This window comes from Mesoplodon bidens (assembly GCF_964165515.1).
Source record: "Mesoplodon bidens genome assembly, chromosome: 20".
NCBI classification, from domain to species: domain Eukaryota; kingdom Metazoa; phylum Chordata; class Mammalia; order Artiodactyla; family Ziphiidae; genus Mesoplodon; species Mesoplodon bidens.
Window position 1 is genome coordinate 32034399 of NC_138181.1, and position 20606 is coordinate 32055004.

At 38.1% G+C, this 20606-nt stretch overlaps 1 protein-coding gene across 1 annotated transcript in view; it reads right to left on the reverse strand.

Annotated features, from left to right (window-relative positions):
- Positions 1–20606, reverse strand: part of CSMD1 (CUB and Sushi multiple domains 1) — a gene marked incomplete at its 3' end in the record, with an annotated part of 1732394 nt that overhangs the window by 161516 nt on the left and 1550272 nt on the right. The window contains exons 37-38 of the mRNA XM_081220901.1: positions 15548–15652; positions 66–184 (exon numbers count right to left, since the gene is read on the reverse strand). Coding sequence (XP_081077027.1) covers positions 66–184; positions 15548–15652 — 224 coding nt within the window. The remainder of the gene's footprint in view (positions 1–65; positions 185–15547; positions 15653–20606) is intronic.

The following is a 20606-nucleotide window of genomic DNA, read 5'->3' on the forward strand; positions in this document are numbered from 1 at the left end:
CTGGCTGAGGATTACCATGCTGAGCCCCTCTACTACCAAAAGCTCAAAAAAAAAAAAAAAAATACCTGCAGCGTGTACCCAGGCTCGCACTGAAAGGACAGCACGTCGTTCACCATGTATCGGTCTCCTGTTTTGATGCTGTTGCTGGGAAGGGCTGGCTCTTGGCAAGCAGCAAGACCTACGGCTGGGGAAATGTAAAGAAAAACACTTACAAGCTATGTAACATGAACAATATTCTTATCATTTGAATAGCAAAAGAGCGTTTTCCTATTGCTCTCCTCCTATAGAAATGAACAAAAACTCTCTCTCTTGTTTGTCTACCAAGAAGACATTAACTTTCAATCAGTTTGAGCTAAATCTTAAATATTAATTTATTTCATTTCCACTGTGTAAAGAAATTTCTTTAAAGAATAAAATCTATTACTTCCACATTTAGTGTAAAACACTCCAATTCCAATGCATACACATTTTAAAAGGTCTTTAAGGAAACTTTCCTATTATATGCAAATCCCCATGATATGGCTCTCTTGCTTTTTGTTTTTCTAGCCTACTTAGCAGTCTTTTTCAAAAATTTTAAGTGTGAATCCGGGAATTCTATCCTTCTGGAAAAACATAATATGAGAACAAATATTTTATATTCAACCTCTCTCTTTCTCATTTAAAGACAACAACAAAAGATTCTCATGAACAGTTTGTTCTTTAGGTAAAAAGGACCAATATTTACAGGCCCTAAAGCTGTAACCAGACACTTTCCTAGATGGAATTGCCTTTAGTTAAGACACTAACAAAATTTTTTTAAATGCATCATATAATATTGGAATTCAGCTTAGAATATCAGATCAATGAATGCCAAGGACCATTTAACATTGATACTTATTTGTATAAACCCTTATCACATGAATAATCAAAATATGTAGCTGTGGTATTTTATAGAATCAAAAATGTATTTGAAATGGTGCTAAAGATTTGGTGATTGCTAATAATCTTCCATGATTCTAGTACATCTTTTTCTCACATCCCAAGTTACCAAGCACTAATAGGTTATCCAGGGTGAGAAATGGGAGAGAAGGACTTCTTCAGAGCAGACCAGCTTAAAATCCTTCACGTGCCCTTGGACTGAGACTTTGGTTCTTGTTCTTTTCATTAACATGAAGGAACTAATCAGATTAACTAACTGACTGGGACTCTGAGTAATGGGGTGGGGCTGGGGGAGGGGACGATTGTTCTTCCAGGACATGAAGGCTGGTCTATGCAGCCACACAACTGTGGGTCCCAGTGCACAGTGAGGACACGTGCTGCCTGCCCTGCCCTCAGGACTGGGTCCACACCTGTGGGCACCCATTGCAGCTGGCACATCTCCTCTGCTCGTGTGCCTGCTTCACTGTCCCCATCAGACTTCAAGGTCAGAGATGAAATTATTAAGAATTTCCAGATGGGCAACAGCATGCAAGGACTGCCTCTGAGAGCAGGAGCTGGTGTCACTCCGTGCAGTGCCAACTCACGAGGCAGCCTTGGGGTCTGGACAGGCAGCACCTGGAGAAATCAAGGGACAGGCAGTCCCTTGGAGACAAGGGACGAAGACAGTACTGTTTGCCAGTCACTCTCCTGGCTGCATCACGTTGCTCTAATCCTCACAAGAACCTTAATGTAGACTCCGGTGTCTGACAATAAGGTCAAGGCAGAGCAAAGTGAGATGGGCAGGCCGAGGTTCCCAGGTGCAGGTGTGCAGACCCACCTGCCCACCTGGGTGAGGTAACAGTTTCCTCCACTGCCCTGCTTTTCAAAGTATGGTAAGTGTGGGAGCCTCTAAGAGATGCACACTTTGGGTATCCCAGAACTACTGGACCAGAATCTTCCTGTTAACACCATCCCTGGTGATTCTTATGCATTACAGTTTGAGAATCACCAGTTTGCCTCACTTTACCCTGAAACCTGAGAGGATGAAACAGAGAGAAGAGTCTTCATTTCTCATCATCAGTGAGATTGTTCATTTGAGAACATGATGCTATAGAAATTACACTGGATGGGCACCACTGTATATAAATGGGATAATTTCAAGCCATGAAACACATGGATTCTGTCTGGGATGAGCAGGTGTGAGGTGTAGCATGTTTTTCTAAGCTGAAATAGATTTTCCTTAAATGTCTATACACTAAAAACTATAAAACACCACATGCATTAATTAAGTGACGACATTTTTTATTCCTAGTACAGAATTTTAAGCCATTTGGGGTTTTTCATAGATGATAAAATTGCTAAATATGGAAAAATACCATCACTTACACCTTTAACTTTTTTATTGATATAAATCTAATTTATCTCCCTCTCCTTTATAACTTTAGAAAATAAACTGCAACTAATTTCAATTTCACTTTTTCCCCCATTACAGATTGGCATGAACTCCTACTGTATATCATTTATTTTTTATTTGACCCTAAAAAAATACATTTAAAATACTTTTGCCATAAAATTTCTAACTACAATTTGGAATACTAAAAAGATAAAGATACTTTCTGATTTTGAAACACATGATAAACATGCATTTTTTTGTCCAATATTTAGAGCAGGATAAGCAGGACCTTTGTAAATATAGTTAAAATAAGTTCGAGGGGCTTCCCTGGTGGTGCAGTGGTTGAGAGTCCGCCTGCCGATGCAGGGGACGTGGGTTCGTGCCCCGGTCTGGGAGGATCACACGTGCCACGGAGCGACTGGGCCCGTGAGCCATGGCCGCTGGGCCTGCGCGTCCGGAGCCTGTGCTCCGCAACGGGAGAGGCCACAACAGTGAGAGGCCCCCGTAACGCAAAAAAAAAAAAAAAAAAAAAATAAGTTCGAACATTTTGTTTTTCAACTTATCATTGTCGTCATTTCAACTGCCATTGTGTATGGTTTTCAAACTTCACAATTCAAAAAAAATATGTTGTTCTAACTGGACAACTTAAAACAATAATGAATATAATAATCAAAGAAAGAGGAAAGCAGACCAAATGGACAGATCAATAGAGTTGGATTATTTGGCAGCTGCAAAGAGGTCGAAGGACAGATATGTAGAAACATGAGCATTAGGTACATGACAGGTCATCATAAACACTATAGGGAATATATTGGCTACTCCTTCATTTTGAAATGAAAAAATTTGTCGAGTATATTGTTCATTGTAACCAATTAAAGAACCATTCCTTTGCATAAGCACACCCTAAGACAGAAGTGTTGTTCACAATCTCTGTAAACCCATAATCCAAAAATTGTATTAAAGGTCAGACAATGTGCTGGAAAACAGGTGAAAGAAATCACTACTTCACCTATGGAGACCTGATGGGAGGATGACAATAGATGAAGTAAATGTCAAATGTCATGATCACATAGATCTAAACCTACATGTGTCACCCTGCACACTCAGACTTCTATACAACATTGTTCAATGTCCAAACATCTTCTTGACATCAAAGAGTAGCTGTAAAGAAAGCCCCTTTAATTAAGAAAAAGTATCCAAAGAAAAGAAACTACTTTTTTATTCATTGTCTAAGAAGTTTAGTGTATATGTGGAGTTAAAAATATTTTCCCTTACCTGTCAACTGTTGGCTGGTTCAGTCCACATAATAAATGCTATTCTATTCCTTCAATTTAATAGATTATAAGGTCTCATTAAAGCATAGGGATTGTGTGTCCAGTGTCAAGAGAAGCAATCCCGTGAATTTGGGGGCGAGTAGAATTTTTAAATGTGATTGAAGTTATTATTAGTTTAAAACAGACTGTTATAACTTTAAGACATTTTATGTAATTGCAGTTGTAACCACAATGAAAACATCTATTTAATACCCACAAAGAGAAGTTATGTCACTACAAAAAAATCAATGAGACAAAAAAAAAAAATGGAGTAAGAGGAAAATAGAGACAAAAATGCTAAAAGACATACAGAAAACAAAGACACAGATTGGCAGAATGGATTAAAAAAAAGTTCCAGGCATATGCTATCTACCATTTACTCATTTTAGATCTAAGTACACACATAGTCTGAAAGTGAGAGGATTGAAAAAGATATTTCATGCAAAAAGGAACCTAAAGACATCAGGGATGGCCATACTTAGAATAGATTTTAAAATAAAAACTGTCACAAGAGACAAAGAAGGACATTTTATATATATAATAATAAAAGGGTCAATTCACCAAGGAGATATAACAATAATAAATATATATGCACCTGACACTGGAACTGCCAAATAAGTGAAGCAAACACTGACAGACCTGAAGGGAGAAATAGACACAAACACAAGAATAGTATGAACCTTCAATATCCCACTTTCAGTTATGGATAGAACAGCCAGACAGAAGATAAGGGACAGAAGACTTGAACAACACTAAAGCCCATTTAGACCTAAGAGATATATACAGAATACTCCACTCAAAAAAGCAGAACACATATTCTTCTCTGGTGTACATGGAACATTCTCCAAGACAGGCCACATGTTAGGCCATAAAACACGTCTAAACAAATTTTAAAAAACTGAAATCGCACAAAGTATTTTCATCAATCACTTTAGAATGAAACAAGAAATCAATAGCAGAGGGAAAAAAGGAAAATCCACAAATAGGTGGAAATTAAAGAACTCAATCTTAAACTCAACCAGTAGGTCAAGGAACAAATCACAAGAGAATTTAGCAAATATCTGGAGACATGAAAACAAAAACACAACATATAAAAACTTACAGGATGCAGTAAAAGCAGTACTAAAAGGGAAGTTTATAGTTGTTAATGCTTACATTATAAAAGAAAAATGATCTCAAATAAACAACCTAACTTTATACCTCAAGGAACTAGAAAAAGAACAAACTAAACCAAAAGTTAGCATAAGGAAGAAAATAATAAAGATTAGAGGAGAAGTCAATAAAATAGAGAATATGAAACAATGGAAAACACCAACAAGACCAAAAGTATTTTTTTAAAAATATCAACAAAATCAACAAACCCTTAGATAGACTGAGAAAAATGTTTTAAAAGACTCAAATAGTTAAATTTAGAAATTAAAGGCATTTGAAAAAACTATGAACACTTGTACACCAATGAAATGGATAACCTAGAAGAAATGGATAAATCCCAAGAAATATACAACCTACCAAGTATCATGAAGAAATAACAATTCCGAACAGACCTATCATTAGTAAGGACGCCCAAACCCATGGGCCTTCTTACTTCGTCCTTGTCCACACTCTGCATCCATCAGCAGACCTGCCAGTTCTACCTACCATGTGCATCTCACATCCTTGTTTCTCCTGCATCCCACCTCCTCTGAGCCACAGAACTGAGCTTCCTCTGAGCCTGTTGACAACTGCAACATCTGTTTATCCTATGAGGATACCCCCTCTCTTGTCACTGTCCAAGTGGGTCTCTACTCAGCAACCTAATCGATCTGGTTGAAGGATAAATCAGATGATGTTACTTCCCTGATGGAAACTGTTCAATGTCTTCCAACTGTTCTCAGGATAAAATCCTGGGCTACAAGGGGGGGAACATTCTCACTCTGGCTCACTCTTTCAATTTTGTTTCCTGCCTCTCTTCTGACTGTCCACAAGGCTCCCTCTAGTCTAGACACTTTTTTTTTTTTGGCTTCATGAGTACAATAGGTGCCTTTCTACCTGGGGTACCCCTTGATAGTTTCCTTTGACTACAATGCATTTCCCTTAAGTCTTTTTGTGGTTGAATAATGTCCATTGTTTCATCCTTCCTTCAGTAAATATTGTCAATGAAAAATAGAGCACCACAGTTACTTTGCACCTCAGAATACTGCTTATTTGCTTCAAGTTGTTTAACACAATCTATAACCATCATGGTGTTTCCTTATATATTATGCCCGCACCACTAGAATATAAATTCTGCGTAAGCAGAGACCACGTATGGTTGTCTCATCATGATTCTATCTATGGAGGCTAGAGGCTAGAGTAAGCATATAACAGATGCTCCAATAAATGGGGATGATGCAGCGACATCCACAATTTATTTTCGGGGGACAGGGATGAGGGGGCAATCATCACCAAGAGGAGATGAGTCTCAAATAAGTTACAAGGGTGGATGCACCAAGTGACAACTAATAATTTGAAACCAAACTCCTTTTCATGCAGGCAACTCTCTGAGTAATGGGCAGAGTGAGTAGCAGCAGAATTTCTTTAATGATTGATGATCCTCTCAAGCAGCGACCAGAGACTAGCTGATAAATACAGTTAATGTTGGGACCCACCTCTTAAATCAGTGGCAGGGACAAGAGGTGATGGTCCAAAGAGTTTAGGATTAAGCGTCAGTTCTGTACACTCCACCCTTCCCCGTCCCAAATCCATTAATGCCTGAAATTCCAAAGACTATCAAAGGACAACAGGAAAACTGTACTCCAATCCCTTTATTTTAGAAGAGAGTCAACTAAAGAACCCAGGGATTAAGTAGTTTATATTGCACCTTTCACTTAAATTTAACACTTGTTAAAATGCCAAAACATCATTGTTAGGAGAAAAGTTTTAATCAGTTACCAGTTTTTTGTATGTATTACATTCAACCCCAAATAAATCTGGGATTCTCTTGTTACCCACCAAACAAAGTTCTGTTACTACTGAATGCCCAGAACAGTCTTGTAAGAGAGACTTCACATTACCAGAAGGGTCTCTGGAACATTCTGTGATGTTAGGTAGAAGTCAAGATATACAAGCCTTTAAACTCTTCCATGGTCCTTGGTGCAATTAGAACTTGGTATGAAATGAGGAAGACATGAATTATCAATTGACGTTAATGAAAGCAATTTTAATAGGAGGCAGGAGTTGAAAGGGTCTCAGGAGATTCTTTGAAATAAAAGCACTTAGATAAATTTTATGGATCAACACATGATTGATATAGAGTTAAATACAAGAAGATAACTTTATTACACCCCTGAATGGACATGGTTTACAGGATGCCCACTCTGGTGGAGGTACAGCGCTGTCTTCCGTGGATGCACAAGATGAAATCTCCATAAATGCACCCAGGGGTATATGAGGTGTTATCTTGTCCAACCTTTCATTTCCTGTGGTTTTTACTCATGCCCGCCATTCAAGTTGAGAAACCTTATTAGTATTATTAATATAGTATTAAAGTGTCATTAAAACATGCATTAATAATTTGCATGCATTTATAAGGATTACTGTAATTGTAGAAGGCTATTTCAAGCTGTCAGTATTCAACTATGATAGTATCTCACTAAAAATGTGCAGTACTTTTCATTTCAAAAACTTAAGGCATTTTCCAGAATTTTAATCCTCATTACATACTTCCTTCTGAGTGCCTGTTTTGAAATGAGTCCACAAAGGAAATGAAATGTAGTACTTATTTGATCACTGAAAACAAACAGAATGCAAGTATTTTAAAAGCACATCCATAATAAACATAGCTTTATAGTGATAATATTCTGTTGACCATCAGCGCAGACCCCTGCAGGAATTAATGCAGTTCACTATACTATGTTCTCACCATTATATCAAAAACTGACACATGATTGTCATATAAAGTTCACTTCTGAATTTTCTAGAAAACTGTTTTTGAATACAACTTCAATTTTAAATTATAAGTACTTTTCAGAATACAGACAAGCAAGGAACTTATCTCTTTTAATTACCGCATTTTCTTTTTTTTAAAGATAATTAAATAAATTCTATTTCCTTTTTTCGCTTTTATTGCCAGAAATTTAAAGCTAAATTTAGTGCCTAACAATACCAATTATTTTAATATAGGGGGCTAGTATACTTATATTTTTCTCTTTAGTTGCCTTTTAAATTTTTCTTTATTTTAATAATTTCTTTGTTGTATACTTACTTTTAAGTTGCACCAAATACTTGAAGAACGGTCAGGTTATCTTTTTTGCTAATCTATTTTTTATTCGTCTGAGTATTTATCGTTTGAGTGAGATCTTATAAAATTCATGCTATATAATGCTATATAATATTATTTTTCATTATACACATAACTACAAATTAAATACATATGAGAAGGACTTAATCATGTATAATAAGTTTTGAACTTGTTGTACTTGAAATACTACTACTATATTACAGTCAGCTCTAGGTCAAATAATATTTGAGAAAAAATTTAAGTCTGATAATAGTAAAATACTTTATATTTATTTTATAATAATCATTTTAACTAATGGCAATTAATACACTGAACTTGCAAGCATGCTAAAATGTGAAAAAAATCTCCATTTGACTCTACCTTGTAAAGGATAAGCATTCATTTCAAACAATGAAAGAGTTACTATATTTACTTTTCTCTGAAATTTTTAGTTTTTTCATAATAACTACAAATCACTAATTCAAACTCCTCTTTTTCAGAATAAATATATTGTAAATGTGTTACTGCAATATTATTGTCTTTTTATTAAAAAAAATTATTGTCACTTTCTCTCTCTTACACGAGGCTGTCATGGCCATAGCTTACATGTTCCAGGCTCTGACCTATCTGTATAATGCTCTGTATCAAAGGGCCAGAGTATTAGACATGGGAGAATGGCTTCCACATCAGACCATGTCCTCTGCTGAGCTACTGTTTAGAGTAGAATAGCTAACTTTCTGCTTTGTAGGACATCTGAAATTCACACTGCACAGTAGCTTCTCTATTTCACTTGCCTTCCAGGGGTCAAATGTCATATCTCATAGCCTCTAGAAATATTTTGTTAACTCCAGTGGGTTTCCCAGTAGTGAGTGTGAGAGGAAAAAGGTCTCGAGAAAGACAGTGAAATAAAAAAAACTTTCATATATAGAATTATGTTGGTGCTGTTTGGACTCTGCCATATATCAGCACTAAATAGGCCTGAATAATTGCAGAAGACTTTCACTTGAGGTCAAACACACTCACTGGGTTTATGACATTAATCTGGCATAGATGTCATTCGATGAAGTCTTATATGGTTCCCTGCAGACCCAGAAATTAAGTATCTTCCAACATAGCAAGACAGAACTATGTGTAAGCTCAGGCACAATACCAGTCTAATTTAATAAAGAAGGTTTTAGTAATGTAAAGTGTGACTATTAAACAAGCACTGCTATGTGTAAAAATCAAGATAAGTAGTTTCTATTTCAAGCAACCTCTAAAGGGAGATTGTCTCAACTAGATGGGTTTATTCTGCTAATAATGTATTTGTAATGTAAATATATATTACATTTAATTCTATATAATTTATCTGTAAATATCTCTGAATTTGTTCACAGTTATGAAGAAACCTGTGTCACTACTTTAAAGTTACATGTACTAGATAGATAGATGACAGTTATAGATAGATGGACAGATAATTTTGTTTAAACACTGGATATTCAAGAAAAGTTTCTCTATGGTTAATCTAAATAAATAATTTTAGTATTCATCTAGCCTTAAACTAGAGCAATTTTAAAACCCATAAAAAGACTTCCACTTCTATTTGGGATATAGAAATCTGTAAAATACAACCTCACTCCCACTTTAACAATGAGAAAAATCTGAACTACAAAATCATAACCTTTCTTGAACTCATCAGGGAGCTGAGGTTTCAGGTACCCAGGTGACATCAGGTCCAAAGGATTAGTGCCTTCAAGGAGAGGGAGGACAAAAACTGTCACTGTGACAGATCACAGGAGAGAAAGGACCAACTCACATACAGGCAATGACATATCAGCTAACGTTTTAGCAAATGGCCAGTACCTGAGCATGGGTCTCCAGTAGCTCAGGGCCCCAGACAGAGGGGAGTCTATCCTTCCTTCCACATGCCTCCACTGACTAATTAAGAGAGATACTGGGGGCATGATAGGAGACTGGAGTGAGCCTCTCCCTTACCACCACCAAATATCAATGTTTCTGTGGAGAGGGGCAGGACATCCAATGCACTTCCCGAACCCTTTCACTTTTAGGAAATTAAAGTGTTAAGCCACTGGGGGAGGAGCAGCAAAACCTGTTCCCTCCAGGGCACAGGGAAAGGGGCAGTGCAGCTTGGAGAAAGGTGTACGGAAAAAGAAAGTCTACATGTGGGGTGTGGCAGGAAAGCCAATATGAGCTTAAGATGCTACGTCAGCACCAAGACCACGGTCTTGTAGCCCTAGGGGACACTCAGCAAATGCTCCTCAAAGGCCAACCACAGGTAGACCCTGACGACCTTGGGAGGGGGGCAAGAATGCTGAGAACACCCCACCCCACTCTGTACAGACTCTCAAGGTTTGACTTAGGCTGGAAGAGAATCACAGAGCAACTCTGACCCTAGTGTAAGCTTAACACCGAGTGACAAGCAACAGCGTCTACTACTGGGGGAGATGCCACCTCTTTTGAAAAGGTGTTTAGGGAGGACTGACAGCTCAGGGTGGAGTAACGATGCTGAGAAAAAGCCCCCAATTAGGCACTTGGCAGTGCCAGCTCACCACTGAGGAATTTGATGCTTTGAAAGTAACCATAGCGACAACAGAACTCAAATCCAGTGTAACTCCTGACTCAACAGGCTAACAAAAGTAGTGCCCATTCCCAGGCACAAATATTAACCACAATCTCTACGGTTCTACTCGTGGTGTCCACCTTTAATAAAATATTCAAGAAATAACAACACTTTGCCTAGAGATGAAGTAAGTAACCAGACTCTGCATACTCATATAGTGGAAATATAAGACAGGGATATTAAATATAAAAAATATGTTAAAAGGTCTAGTGGAAAAGATAGCATGCATGAAGAGATGGAGTAATTACTGACGAGAGACAGTAATTATAAGAAAGACGTGGAAATTCAAGGGGCAAAACACAATATCAGAGATGAAGAATTATTTCAATAGACTCATTAGCAGACTTAACACAGCTGAGGAAAGATTCAGAGAATCAAAGGTTAATAGCAACTACATAAACTGGAACACAAAGAGAAAGTGTGAACAAAGCAGAATTGAGGAACAAGAACTGTGATACAATATCAACAGGCCTAATAGACATGTAATTAGAGTCCCAAAAGAAACAGGAAAAGAGAATGGGGGAAAAGAAATATTTGTAATGATAATGGTCAACAATTTTTCATAAATAATAAAAGACATCAAACCTTAGATCCAAGAATATAAGTTTACCCTGAACAGGATGAATATCAAGCGCACGCACGCGCGCACACACACACACACACACAAATCCATCTAGACATACTATAGTCTACCTGATGATAATAAAGAAAAATTCTTAAAGGAAGCCAGAGAACAGGGACAAATGCATAGCCATAAGAAATACAGCTTACTTCTCATCACAAACTATGAAATAAGAAGACAATGAAGTGGCATTTTTAACATACTGAAAAGAAGTTTCAACCCAGATTTTTACACCCAGCCAAAATATCTTTCAAAAATGAAGGTAAAATGATGACTTTCAGAAAAACAAAAGCTGGGAGAATTCTTTGTCTGCAGACCTGCACTAGAAGAAGAGTCAAAAGGAGTTCTTCAGACAGAAAAATTTTAGACAGAAACTTGGATTCACCCAAAGAAATAAAGAGCTCCAAAGATGCTAAAAACAGGTAAATATAAAATATTTAGTTTTCTCATTTTATCCACTCTGAAAGATCAATATCTAAAGCAAAAACAGTAAAAATGTTTGTGGGCTTTATAACATGTAAAAATAATATGTAAGACAATAATAACATAAAGGGTGGAAAGAGGAAATTAGAAATATATGCTTGTAAGTTTCACTACCCATTAAGTGACATAATATTATTTGCAGGTAAGCTGTGTTATATTAAAGATGCATATTTTAAACCTGTCTAGGGAGACCATTAACATTTTTAAGAGTTTATCTAATAAGTCCATAGTGGAGATAAATTGGAACAATAAAAAGACTCAGTTAAACCAAAAGCTGTCAGGAAAAGAGGGAAAAAATCAACAAGATACAAATAGGATCAGTACAAACACTCCAACAGGGCTCATGAGTTTAATCTTATTTGTCCTCCTCCCACCAAATTCCACTGAAATAAACTTGTTTATAAATATTTACATATACAATTGGCCTCTGTATCCATGGGTTCTAAAATTTTTGGTTCAACCAACCATGGTTCAACCATGGTTCAAAATTTTTTTGAAAAATTCAACCAACCATGGTTCAAAATTTTTTGAAAAACACATTCCAGAAAGTTTCATAAAGCAAAACTTGAATTTGACACAGGTTGGCAACAATTTACATAGTATTTCCTTTCTATTTACAACTATTTATGTAGCGTTTTCATCATATTAGTTATTATAAGTAATCCAGAGACGATTTAAAGTATATGAGAGAATGTGCATAGGTTAGGTGTAAATGCGACAGCATTTCATTTAAGGGACCAGAAAACCTGTGGATTCTGGTATCCATGAGGGGAGATGGGGCGGGGGGACTCCTGGAGCCAATGTCCCAAGGATATTGAGGCAAGACTGCATATATTGTTTCATGTTGAATCCAAGAACAGTTACTGCCATATTGTTCCCCAGGAGCAGGTTCCATGCTATACACCTCAAGGTCAGATTTTGTATTTTCCAATATAAACCAATGTCATCATTGTTCCCATATCTATAATTTAAAGTTCCCAGAAATCTAAAGTTTTCGTTTGGTTCTTTTTCTTCAGATTGGAGATCAGAGCAAGAGTGAGGCTTGTACCCTTCTGCTGCCTAACTCAAATTTGCAATCAAGTCCAATAATATAAAAGCTGGCTAGATGGCTACAGGCTTGTATGAAGCATTCAAAGATGCTGGTCTTTTGACGTTTTAGCTGGATCGTATAAGATCACAGAGAATCTAGATCACACATACCACACCGGGCCTCCTGGGAATCACTTTCGCTATCATTAATATTTTACAACTCATCCCTTCAGATAAAGTGTTTGTTTTTTGTTTGAGAAGTTCCTATCGGTGTTCGTTTGGCATCGTGGGCCGTTACAATTAACAGGGCCTAGCCTTCACCTCCATATGCGAAAACTCAGACTCCTCAGATGGAAGCAGGCGTGGACTTGCCATACAGCTTAGGTTTAAGGGCCAGAGCTGGATCTAGAACTGGATCTCCAAGACTGACTCCCAAGCTTCTTCATCTTCCATATGCCATTCAGCTACTAGTGACAGGTGGTGTCACCACCTGTAAAGAAGGGCAGTTTGTGTGCTCTGATTGGACAGTTGGGATATTTGGACAGGTGCTCAGTAAACTGCATTTGTGATGAAACACATCTGTGTCTACCTGTGTTCATTCTGTAAGTCGTTAGCAGTCTGAGTCTGACCTGGGCGGGCTGAACACATGCTAGGTTCTGTTCCTTCTCCTTTAAAAACTGAGCATACCTCAAAAATGGTGTTTTTTGAGGACAAATGAGTAAGCAGCCGTAACACGTTTAGGGCAGGACCAGGCATAAATGTGTGCTTGTTGTTGTTTTTACTGTTATTACATGGATATATGTTGTAGCAAAAAGTCTGAATTTAAAGACATGTGGACTGGCAATAAACAGTTTAAGCTTGATGCAAAAATATGTTCATAGATTAAGAATATTAGATAATCTTTTGAAAACTCACTTCAACACTCCTTCTGCTGTTTAGTGTTCACCTTAATAAGATTAATTCTACCAACACTTTGTAATATCCAAATTTTAAACTGACACAAAGAATTAGAACAGAGAAATGACTGCCTCTAAGTACATGGAAGGTAATGCCATGACCCTCAGAATGCTGTTAGCGTCTGAAAACAACCACTCAGAAAAGAAAATCATGAATGAAAACGTAGCATTCCGTGTGGCCAAGTAAAAAATAAATACATTAAGTAATGAAACAAGGCCTTAAGATTCTTGAGCAAGATTAATTTCAGTAAGAAATATGTCCGTCTCTCTCTTTTTTTTTTTTTTTTTTTTTTTTTTTTTTTTTTTTTTTTTTTTTTTCTGTACGCGGGCCTCTCACTGCTGTGGCCTCTCCCGTTGCGGAGCACAGGCTCCGGACACACAGGCTCCGCGGCCATGGCTCGCGGGCCCAGCCGCTGCGCGGCATGTGGGATCTTCCGGGATAGGGGCACGAACCCGTGTCCCCTGCATCGGCAGGCGGACTCTCAACCACTGCGCCACCAGGGAAGCCCTGTCCGTCTCTCTTTTAATGAATTTTATCAGCTGAGAATAAAGTGAAACGTAGGTAATTACTGTCCTGTTGGCGCTGAAGCCCGTGTGAGTACGCAGATAATCGTGCACAGTGACTGAAGACTACCTAGTTTACTAGCATCTCTTTCTATGAGGAGTGAGTGAAGAGCCAGAAGCCACAAGATAACTTTGAGAGGAGGAAATAAGCACATTCATCAGTTCTAACACTGCTAAAAATATTAGTGAATTTATTAACACTATCATAAATAAGGTTTATGGTTGCGTATCTACAGATGTTCGCAAAATGTATCAAAGTAGCAGATTTTTCCAGACATATCCTACATAAATAGCATCCATAGTATCATTTTACACTGTCACTAAAGTAGTCCTATTCAAATAAATTGGAATAAACTTGCATACAAATGCCTGCAATAAGTAGGGAAATTTAACTGGAATGCGAAACAGCCCTGTGGTTTGTGTCTGGTTCAGAATATTTATCATCAGCTGGAAACCTGGCCTCTCAAAAACGTGCATGCATTTACATCCCAGCAAACTGTTTATTTCAATTCAAAGGATCACTTATTAAAGCTTATCCATGTATTTGCTTATTTGCAACTGCTTATTAAAGGAGATGAATATGAACATTAAGCATTTTTAGTGCTTGAAAACATGTCCTAAAATAAACTTTACTCTCATTGGAAATTCTTATTTCACTTTTACAAGGTTTACCTGCATAATCAAACGCCAAAGAAGATTTGTGAATTTGACCTTTGTCATCCCATTTATCAGACTATTAACTCAGTCTCACATCCATTTTTAAAAGGTTAGCATCTACTTTGCATTACCTTCTTCCAATTAAAATGAATAATACACAAAGGCAGGCACTAAAGTGGCTGCTCTTTGCTAGTCTGATTCTACCAGCCTCGGAGACTAGAAATAGAAAGGGCTATGACCATAATCTATTTGGAAATTATGACTTTCTATATTTTTGGAAACTTACATGAATATGTGTTATCACTCACAAGAAAACTAGTAATATTATAAATGGTTATTTTGTACTTTTTTTTAACACAAACAACCTGAAAGAATAGTCGATGTTTTATCTAATTATTCCAGATGCTAAATGCTTCATTTCCCTATTGTCTTTCATAATATAATTATAATATATAATATAGTAAAAATATAGCTCAATATAAGATATATTATAATAATTATAATTTTATATATTATATTATAAATATATTATAAATTATAATATACATTATATTATAAATTTCTATATTATAAATATTATAATTGTTATAAAATTATATAACATAATAATAGCATAGTTCATAGAGATCGGTTTTGTAACACCCAAGTTCGTGGAACTTCCAAACATAGTTTTAGAATAAAATTTCACTGTGTAATAAGGGCAGGGATCTATTTTCCCTTTAAGAAAATTACTCAATATCCCAGTGAAAGCCAGGTGCAGAAACAGGTGACCTTACTTTTGTATTCCAGGTGGAAGCCAGCAGCTGCCACGCTGATATCCGACTGGAAATGCAGGTAGAGCTGATTGGATGTGCTGTTGAGCAGTGCTGGCACCGTGGTACCTGTGAGAAGGGAGGCAGGTTGAGCTTTAACATCAGTGATGCGTTCACCCTTCGCATTATAAAGTCAGTAAGAATATCATACTAAGTGATATATGTTAGAGAAAGACAAATGTTATAGGGTATCACTTATATGTGAAATCTAAAATATAGTACAAATGAATCTATTTACAAAACAGAAATAGACTCACAGGCATAGAAAACAAACTCATGGTTATCTAAGGGGGGAGGGAGGGAGGGAGGAAGGGATAAATTAAGAGTTTGGGATTAGTAGATGCACACCGCTGTATATAAAATAGATAAACACAAGGATTTACTGTAGAGCACACGGAGTATATTCATTAACTTGTAATAATGTATAATTTTCAGATTATAATGAAAAATCATCTGAAAATATATACATATTTAACAGAATCATTTTGCTGCACACCTGAAACTAACACAATATTGTAAGTCAACTATACTTCAAAAAAAGTCACTGAGGATATTTGTTTAGGTTTACAGATCCCTTTAACTTGTCTGATCGTCACATATTTAACCCAAGTATTGGCTTTGATGGTTATACTTTTAGCCACTCTCTTCTTCCAGGTCCAGTAAGAAATTCCACATTTTCTCTGCCCTCCTCAGACATCTCTTTATCATATCAGTGAAAACACACAAATTTTTTTTTGTGTGTGTGGTACGTGGGCCTCTCACTGTTGTGGCCTCTCCTGCTGCGGAGCACAGGCTCCGGGCGCGCAGGCTCAGCAGCCATGGCTCACGGGCCCAGCCACTCCGCGGCATGTGGGATCTTCCCGGACCGGGGCACGAACCCGTGTCCCCTGCATCGGCAGGCGGACTCTCAACCACTGCGCCACCAGGGAAGCCCAGAAAACACACAAATTTTTATGCTTCACCATTCATTTGACTCTTCACATTGTTTTATCAACATAACCATTGCTTGTTTTTTTTTACTTGTCATGAACAAAGAGGGGACAAAGTCTCAACATGCAAGTCGTATGGAGGTTGGGGAAGCAGTTAGACTGTAGATCTGATGCAATATATTACCCAGAAGAGGTTGCTTTTGACTATATATTCTCTTCTCTATCCCTGTGTGACTCGTACTGAATACCGTTCTGTCTGAGATCTGCAAATGATTTCAATGAAACACACATGGAAAGGAAAATACAGGTGTATTTTACATAATGCCTCGTTTAATTAAAATGTTCTAACCTACATTATAGCAGCTGACAAATCAGGAGATTTAGTGATGCTGAGGACCAGGGTGACAAAAAAGCCATGGTACCCAAGGTGCCAAGGAAAAGCGTGTGTTCATCAGCCAGAAATGTAAAACGTGTGGTCAGAATGTACTATAATATGGGAAAACAATAAGCTAGCTTAAATCCCTTTTTACCTAAAGGGTACATGCTTGATATTCTACTGTATTCAAATCATTCTCTGAATAAGTACACACTTCCTATATGTGAAGGAAATATCCATCACGTAAAACTCATCATGGTGCAGGCAAATTACTAGATGCAGATGACGCTAACGTATAAAGAAAGAAATATAACTTTAAATAACAAAACAAGGAAATAAACTGATAATTATCCAAGACAGATGAAGAATGTTGCAAGGATAATATCCTTTGTCACCTTTCACTCTCTGTTTAAATGATTCTAAGATCCTCGGACAGCTGTAATTAAACCAATGACTCCAGGTAAGGACTCCAGCCATCCGTCCCATCACTTGGTTGTCAAAGGCTCTTGGAAGATGATGTGAACACAACTCAGCTCATAATCATCCCTGCAGAGCCTGGGTGACCTCCTGTGTCCCCACGTCCATCCACACTGTTAACACCCGCTGAAGTCCTCCCATCAGAGGCCCCCTCCCTCTCCGTGACCTGTGCTGCCCTACCGGCAGCCGTCAGGCCCTAACGAGCCAGCCTCCTCCATCCTTCTTGGTTTCACTCACTCCATCCCTCCATCTTGACCACCATCATCCCAGCACAAGCCACCAGTGCTATTAACCAGGATGAGGGGATAGTACCACACTCAATCCAATTCATTCTCCACTCAGGAGTCTGAAAGCTCTTTTTAAGATGGACACATGTTACGTCATGTTACAGTTCTCCTAGATTCCTGGTCATCTTAGGATAAAATTTCAGCCTCCTTGATTTGACCTAAAGACCCTGCCTGATCTAACTACTACCTGCATTTCTAGCTGCTTCTCACTACTCTATTTCACAACTCATTTTCCTGTTCAAGGTGTTCCCATAATCGTAGTCTGGGATGCTCTTTCCCTCTCCTCTATCCATTTTGCCTTTCTTATTCCTACTCATTCAAAAATCTCCACTCTTCTCAAACTAAGCCTCTTACTTATTCATTCAATAAATATGTGTTTACCAGCCAGATGAGCCTTTTAACCACCTCTCCAAACAAATCAATTACTTTCTGACCTGGTGCAAAGCACAGATTCCCCTGATTAGGATAGAGCCTCAAAGACTTGATCTTCATTAAATACTTAAGGACAATGAGCAGACCGATCTTGCTGTACAGAATACGGAATTATCAAGGTTCTCATCAGTCTGCTACTCCTAATCTTCACAGCAGTCGCCACTTACAGCTCTTGTCTGAAATAGCCACCACTGATTTTCAAAGTCCTTTCTGCCTTCTCCCTGCACAATCCTTTTTCTGCACACAAAATAATCTTTTTACAAATGTATAATTCTTACAAATTTCATTTCTAGACATGGGTGTAAGAGATGTATTTTATTAAAATTCCAAATCAACTTCAATATGCTTTGAGGATTCCTCCTGTGAAATTTCATTACTGGGGATTCCTTCTCTGCCCCAGGATGGTAAACAGTCCCAGACTTTTGGTTCTCTGCTTTTTACTTCCCATGGGCTCATTCCCCAAGCTCACACAGTCCCTTGGATCCCAGGAGTTCCAAGGCCTTTGACAGATGTTCTTGGCCTTTCTAAGTGCATCAGGCTGCCACTGTCCTTCTGAGGTCCTGCCACCTCCAGGTGGCCCTGCAGGAATTCAATGATACTTAAATTCCCGGAGGGAGCCCAGGCCTGGGGAACTCTCTAACCGTCTTTACTGTCAGTCTCCTCAAGCACTTCATCACCGCCCCCTCTGCTTTCAAAAGCTGAGATTCTTGCAAGAGCAGAGGGAGGAGAGGGTTTTCTCCATCTAGGCCAAGGCACAAGCAAAGACCTGGCTCTCTCATGGAATGAGGTTGGGAAAAATACCAGTGGAGTGAGATGCAAATAACATCCCACCAATAAAATATCCTATTCCAAATGCCAATGAGTTTTTAATTGATTCCTAAAAATATATTCTAAAAATATATTAAGGACTTCTTGACCTTGGATTAGCATGTAGAGTCTCTTAAAGACTCTTTGGGCTTATAGTTTCACCCTCAGTATGAAGATGTGCTTTATTTAACTAGTAATGTGTATACTGACTGTGTCTTTGGCCAATCAGTATAAAGAGTGTTACTAGACTGTTTTGGAAGAAGAACAGTGATAAATGGAGGACAAAAGAAAACACCAGGTCCACTCCTTAAAGACTCTGTGTGTATGTGTGTGGGGGGGGGGGCGCATGTGTATGCCCACACGTGTGTAAATTCTTTGGAAGCTGGATTCCCCACTTGAGATTTGGGGGCCTGTGTCTCAATCCATTTTCCCTGCCTACCAAGGTGGGGCTGTCCCTGGGAGGTGGGGGTCTTTTCGGAGCAGAACCGTTACTATACAATTCACTACAAGACACTCTAAGTGTTTGCTGAATGACAAACATTTAGGAAATGTCTTCAGATTTAACCCCTTTGTTATCTGACCTTGGTTTGATGGATGAAGATAGATACATACGTACATAGACTTTTTTTAATTGCACAGTCATGGAGGGGGAAACATAAGCCTATTCCTGCTGGTCAGCAGACACATATAAAGAGAGATTATTCCTTGAAACTAATTAATAGCTAATGGAGTGCAGATAGGGGAATGTTGTAAAGTGAGGTGACCTCAAGACAAGAAGGAGACATCCACCAAAAAGTCCAGTTTTAAGCCATTTTTTTTCAAATTGTATGAGGTTTGCTGTCCTCTCACTCATGTATTATTTCTGTATATTTGGATAATGTCTGCAGAAAGAACAATGTTATCTAACCAGGTAAGTTTTAATTACAGCACCTGTACTACTTTCTGCCTGGTTTTACCCGTAACTTCAGGTAATCAGTGTATTTAATAGCCTCCAGCCCCCAGTCAAGTCATTTCCACACACAGGTACTCAATACACACTTTTTTTTTTTTTTTTTTTTTTTTTTTTAAACATTTCTTTGATATATTTCTTGGTTTAACTCTATACTCAATTTAGTTAATTTTGGTTGCTATTTTAATATGTTTATTAAGTATATATGCCCATTTCTGACAATCAAACACTTTATTTATTTATTTTTTTTTGTGCGGTATGCGGGCCTCTCACTGTCGCGGCCTCTCCCGCTGCGAAGCACAGGCCCCGGACGCCCAGGCCCAGCGGCCATGGCCCACGGGCCCAGCCGCTCCGCGGCATGCGGTATCCTCCCAGACCAGGGCACGAACCCGTGTCCCCTGCATCGGCAGGCAGACTCCCAACCACTGCGCCACCAGGGAAGCCCCCTCAATACACACTTTTGACTTTTTGTTTATCTTCCCTGTGTTACAGTGGAATCAGAAAAACTGCTTCCACTCCTGACTCTGACACAAATTAGTTCTGTCACTGAAAACATCTGAATATGTTCTACTTCTGTAAAATAAAGATAAGAGTCCATCCCTTATATGTGAGCCGTACATGTGCTGTGTGTGTGAAAGTGCTTTGTGGATTATCACACCCCCTCTAAATGTTCTTATTAACTGCGGCAAGTACATTCATGGACGACAGTCCTGTTTGTGCTTCTGTGATGATATATAGTCATTTGTTTTCCTACAAAAGATGCTGG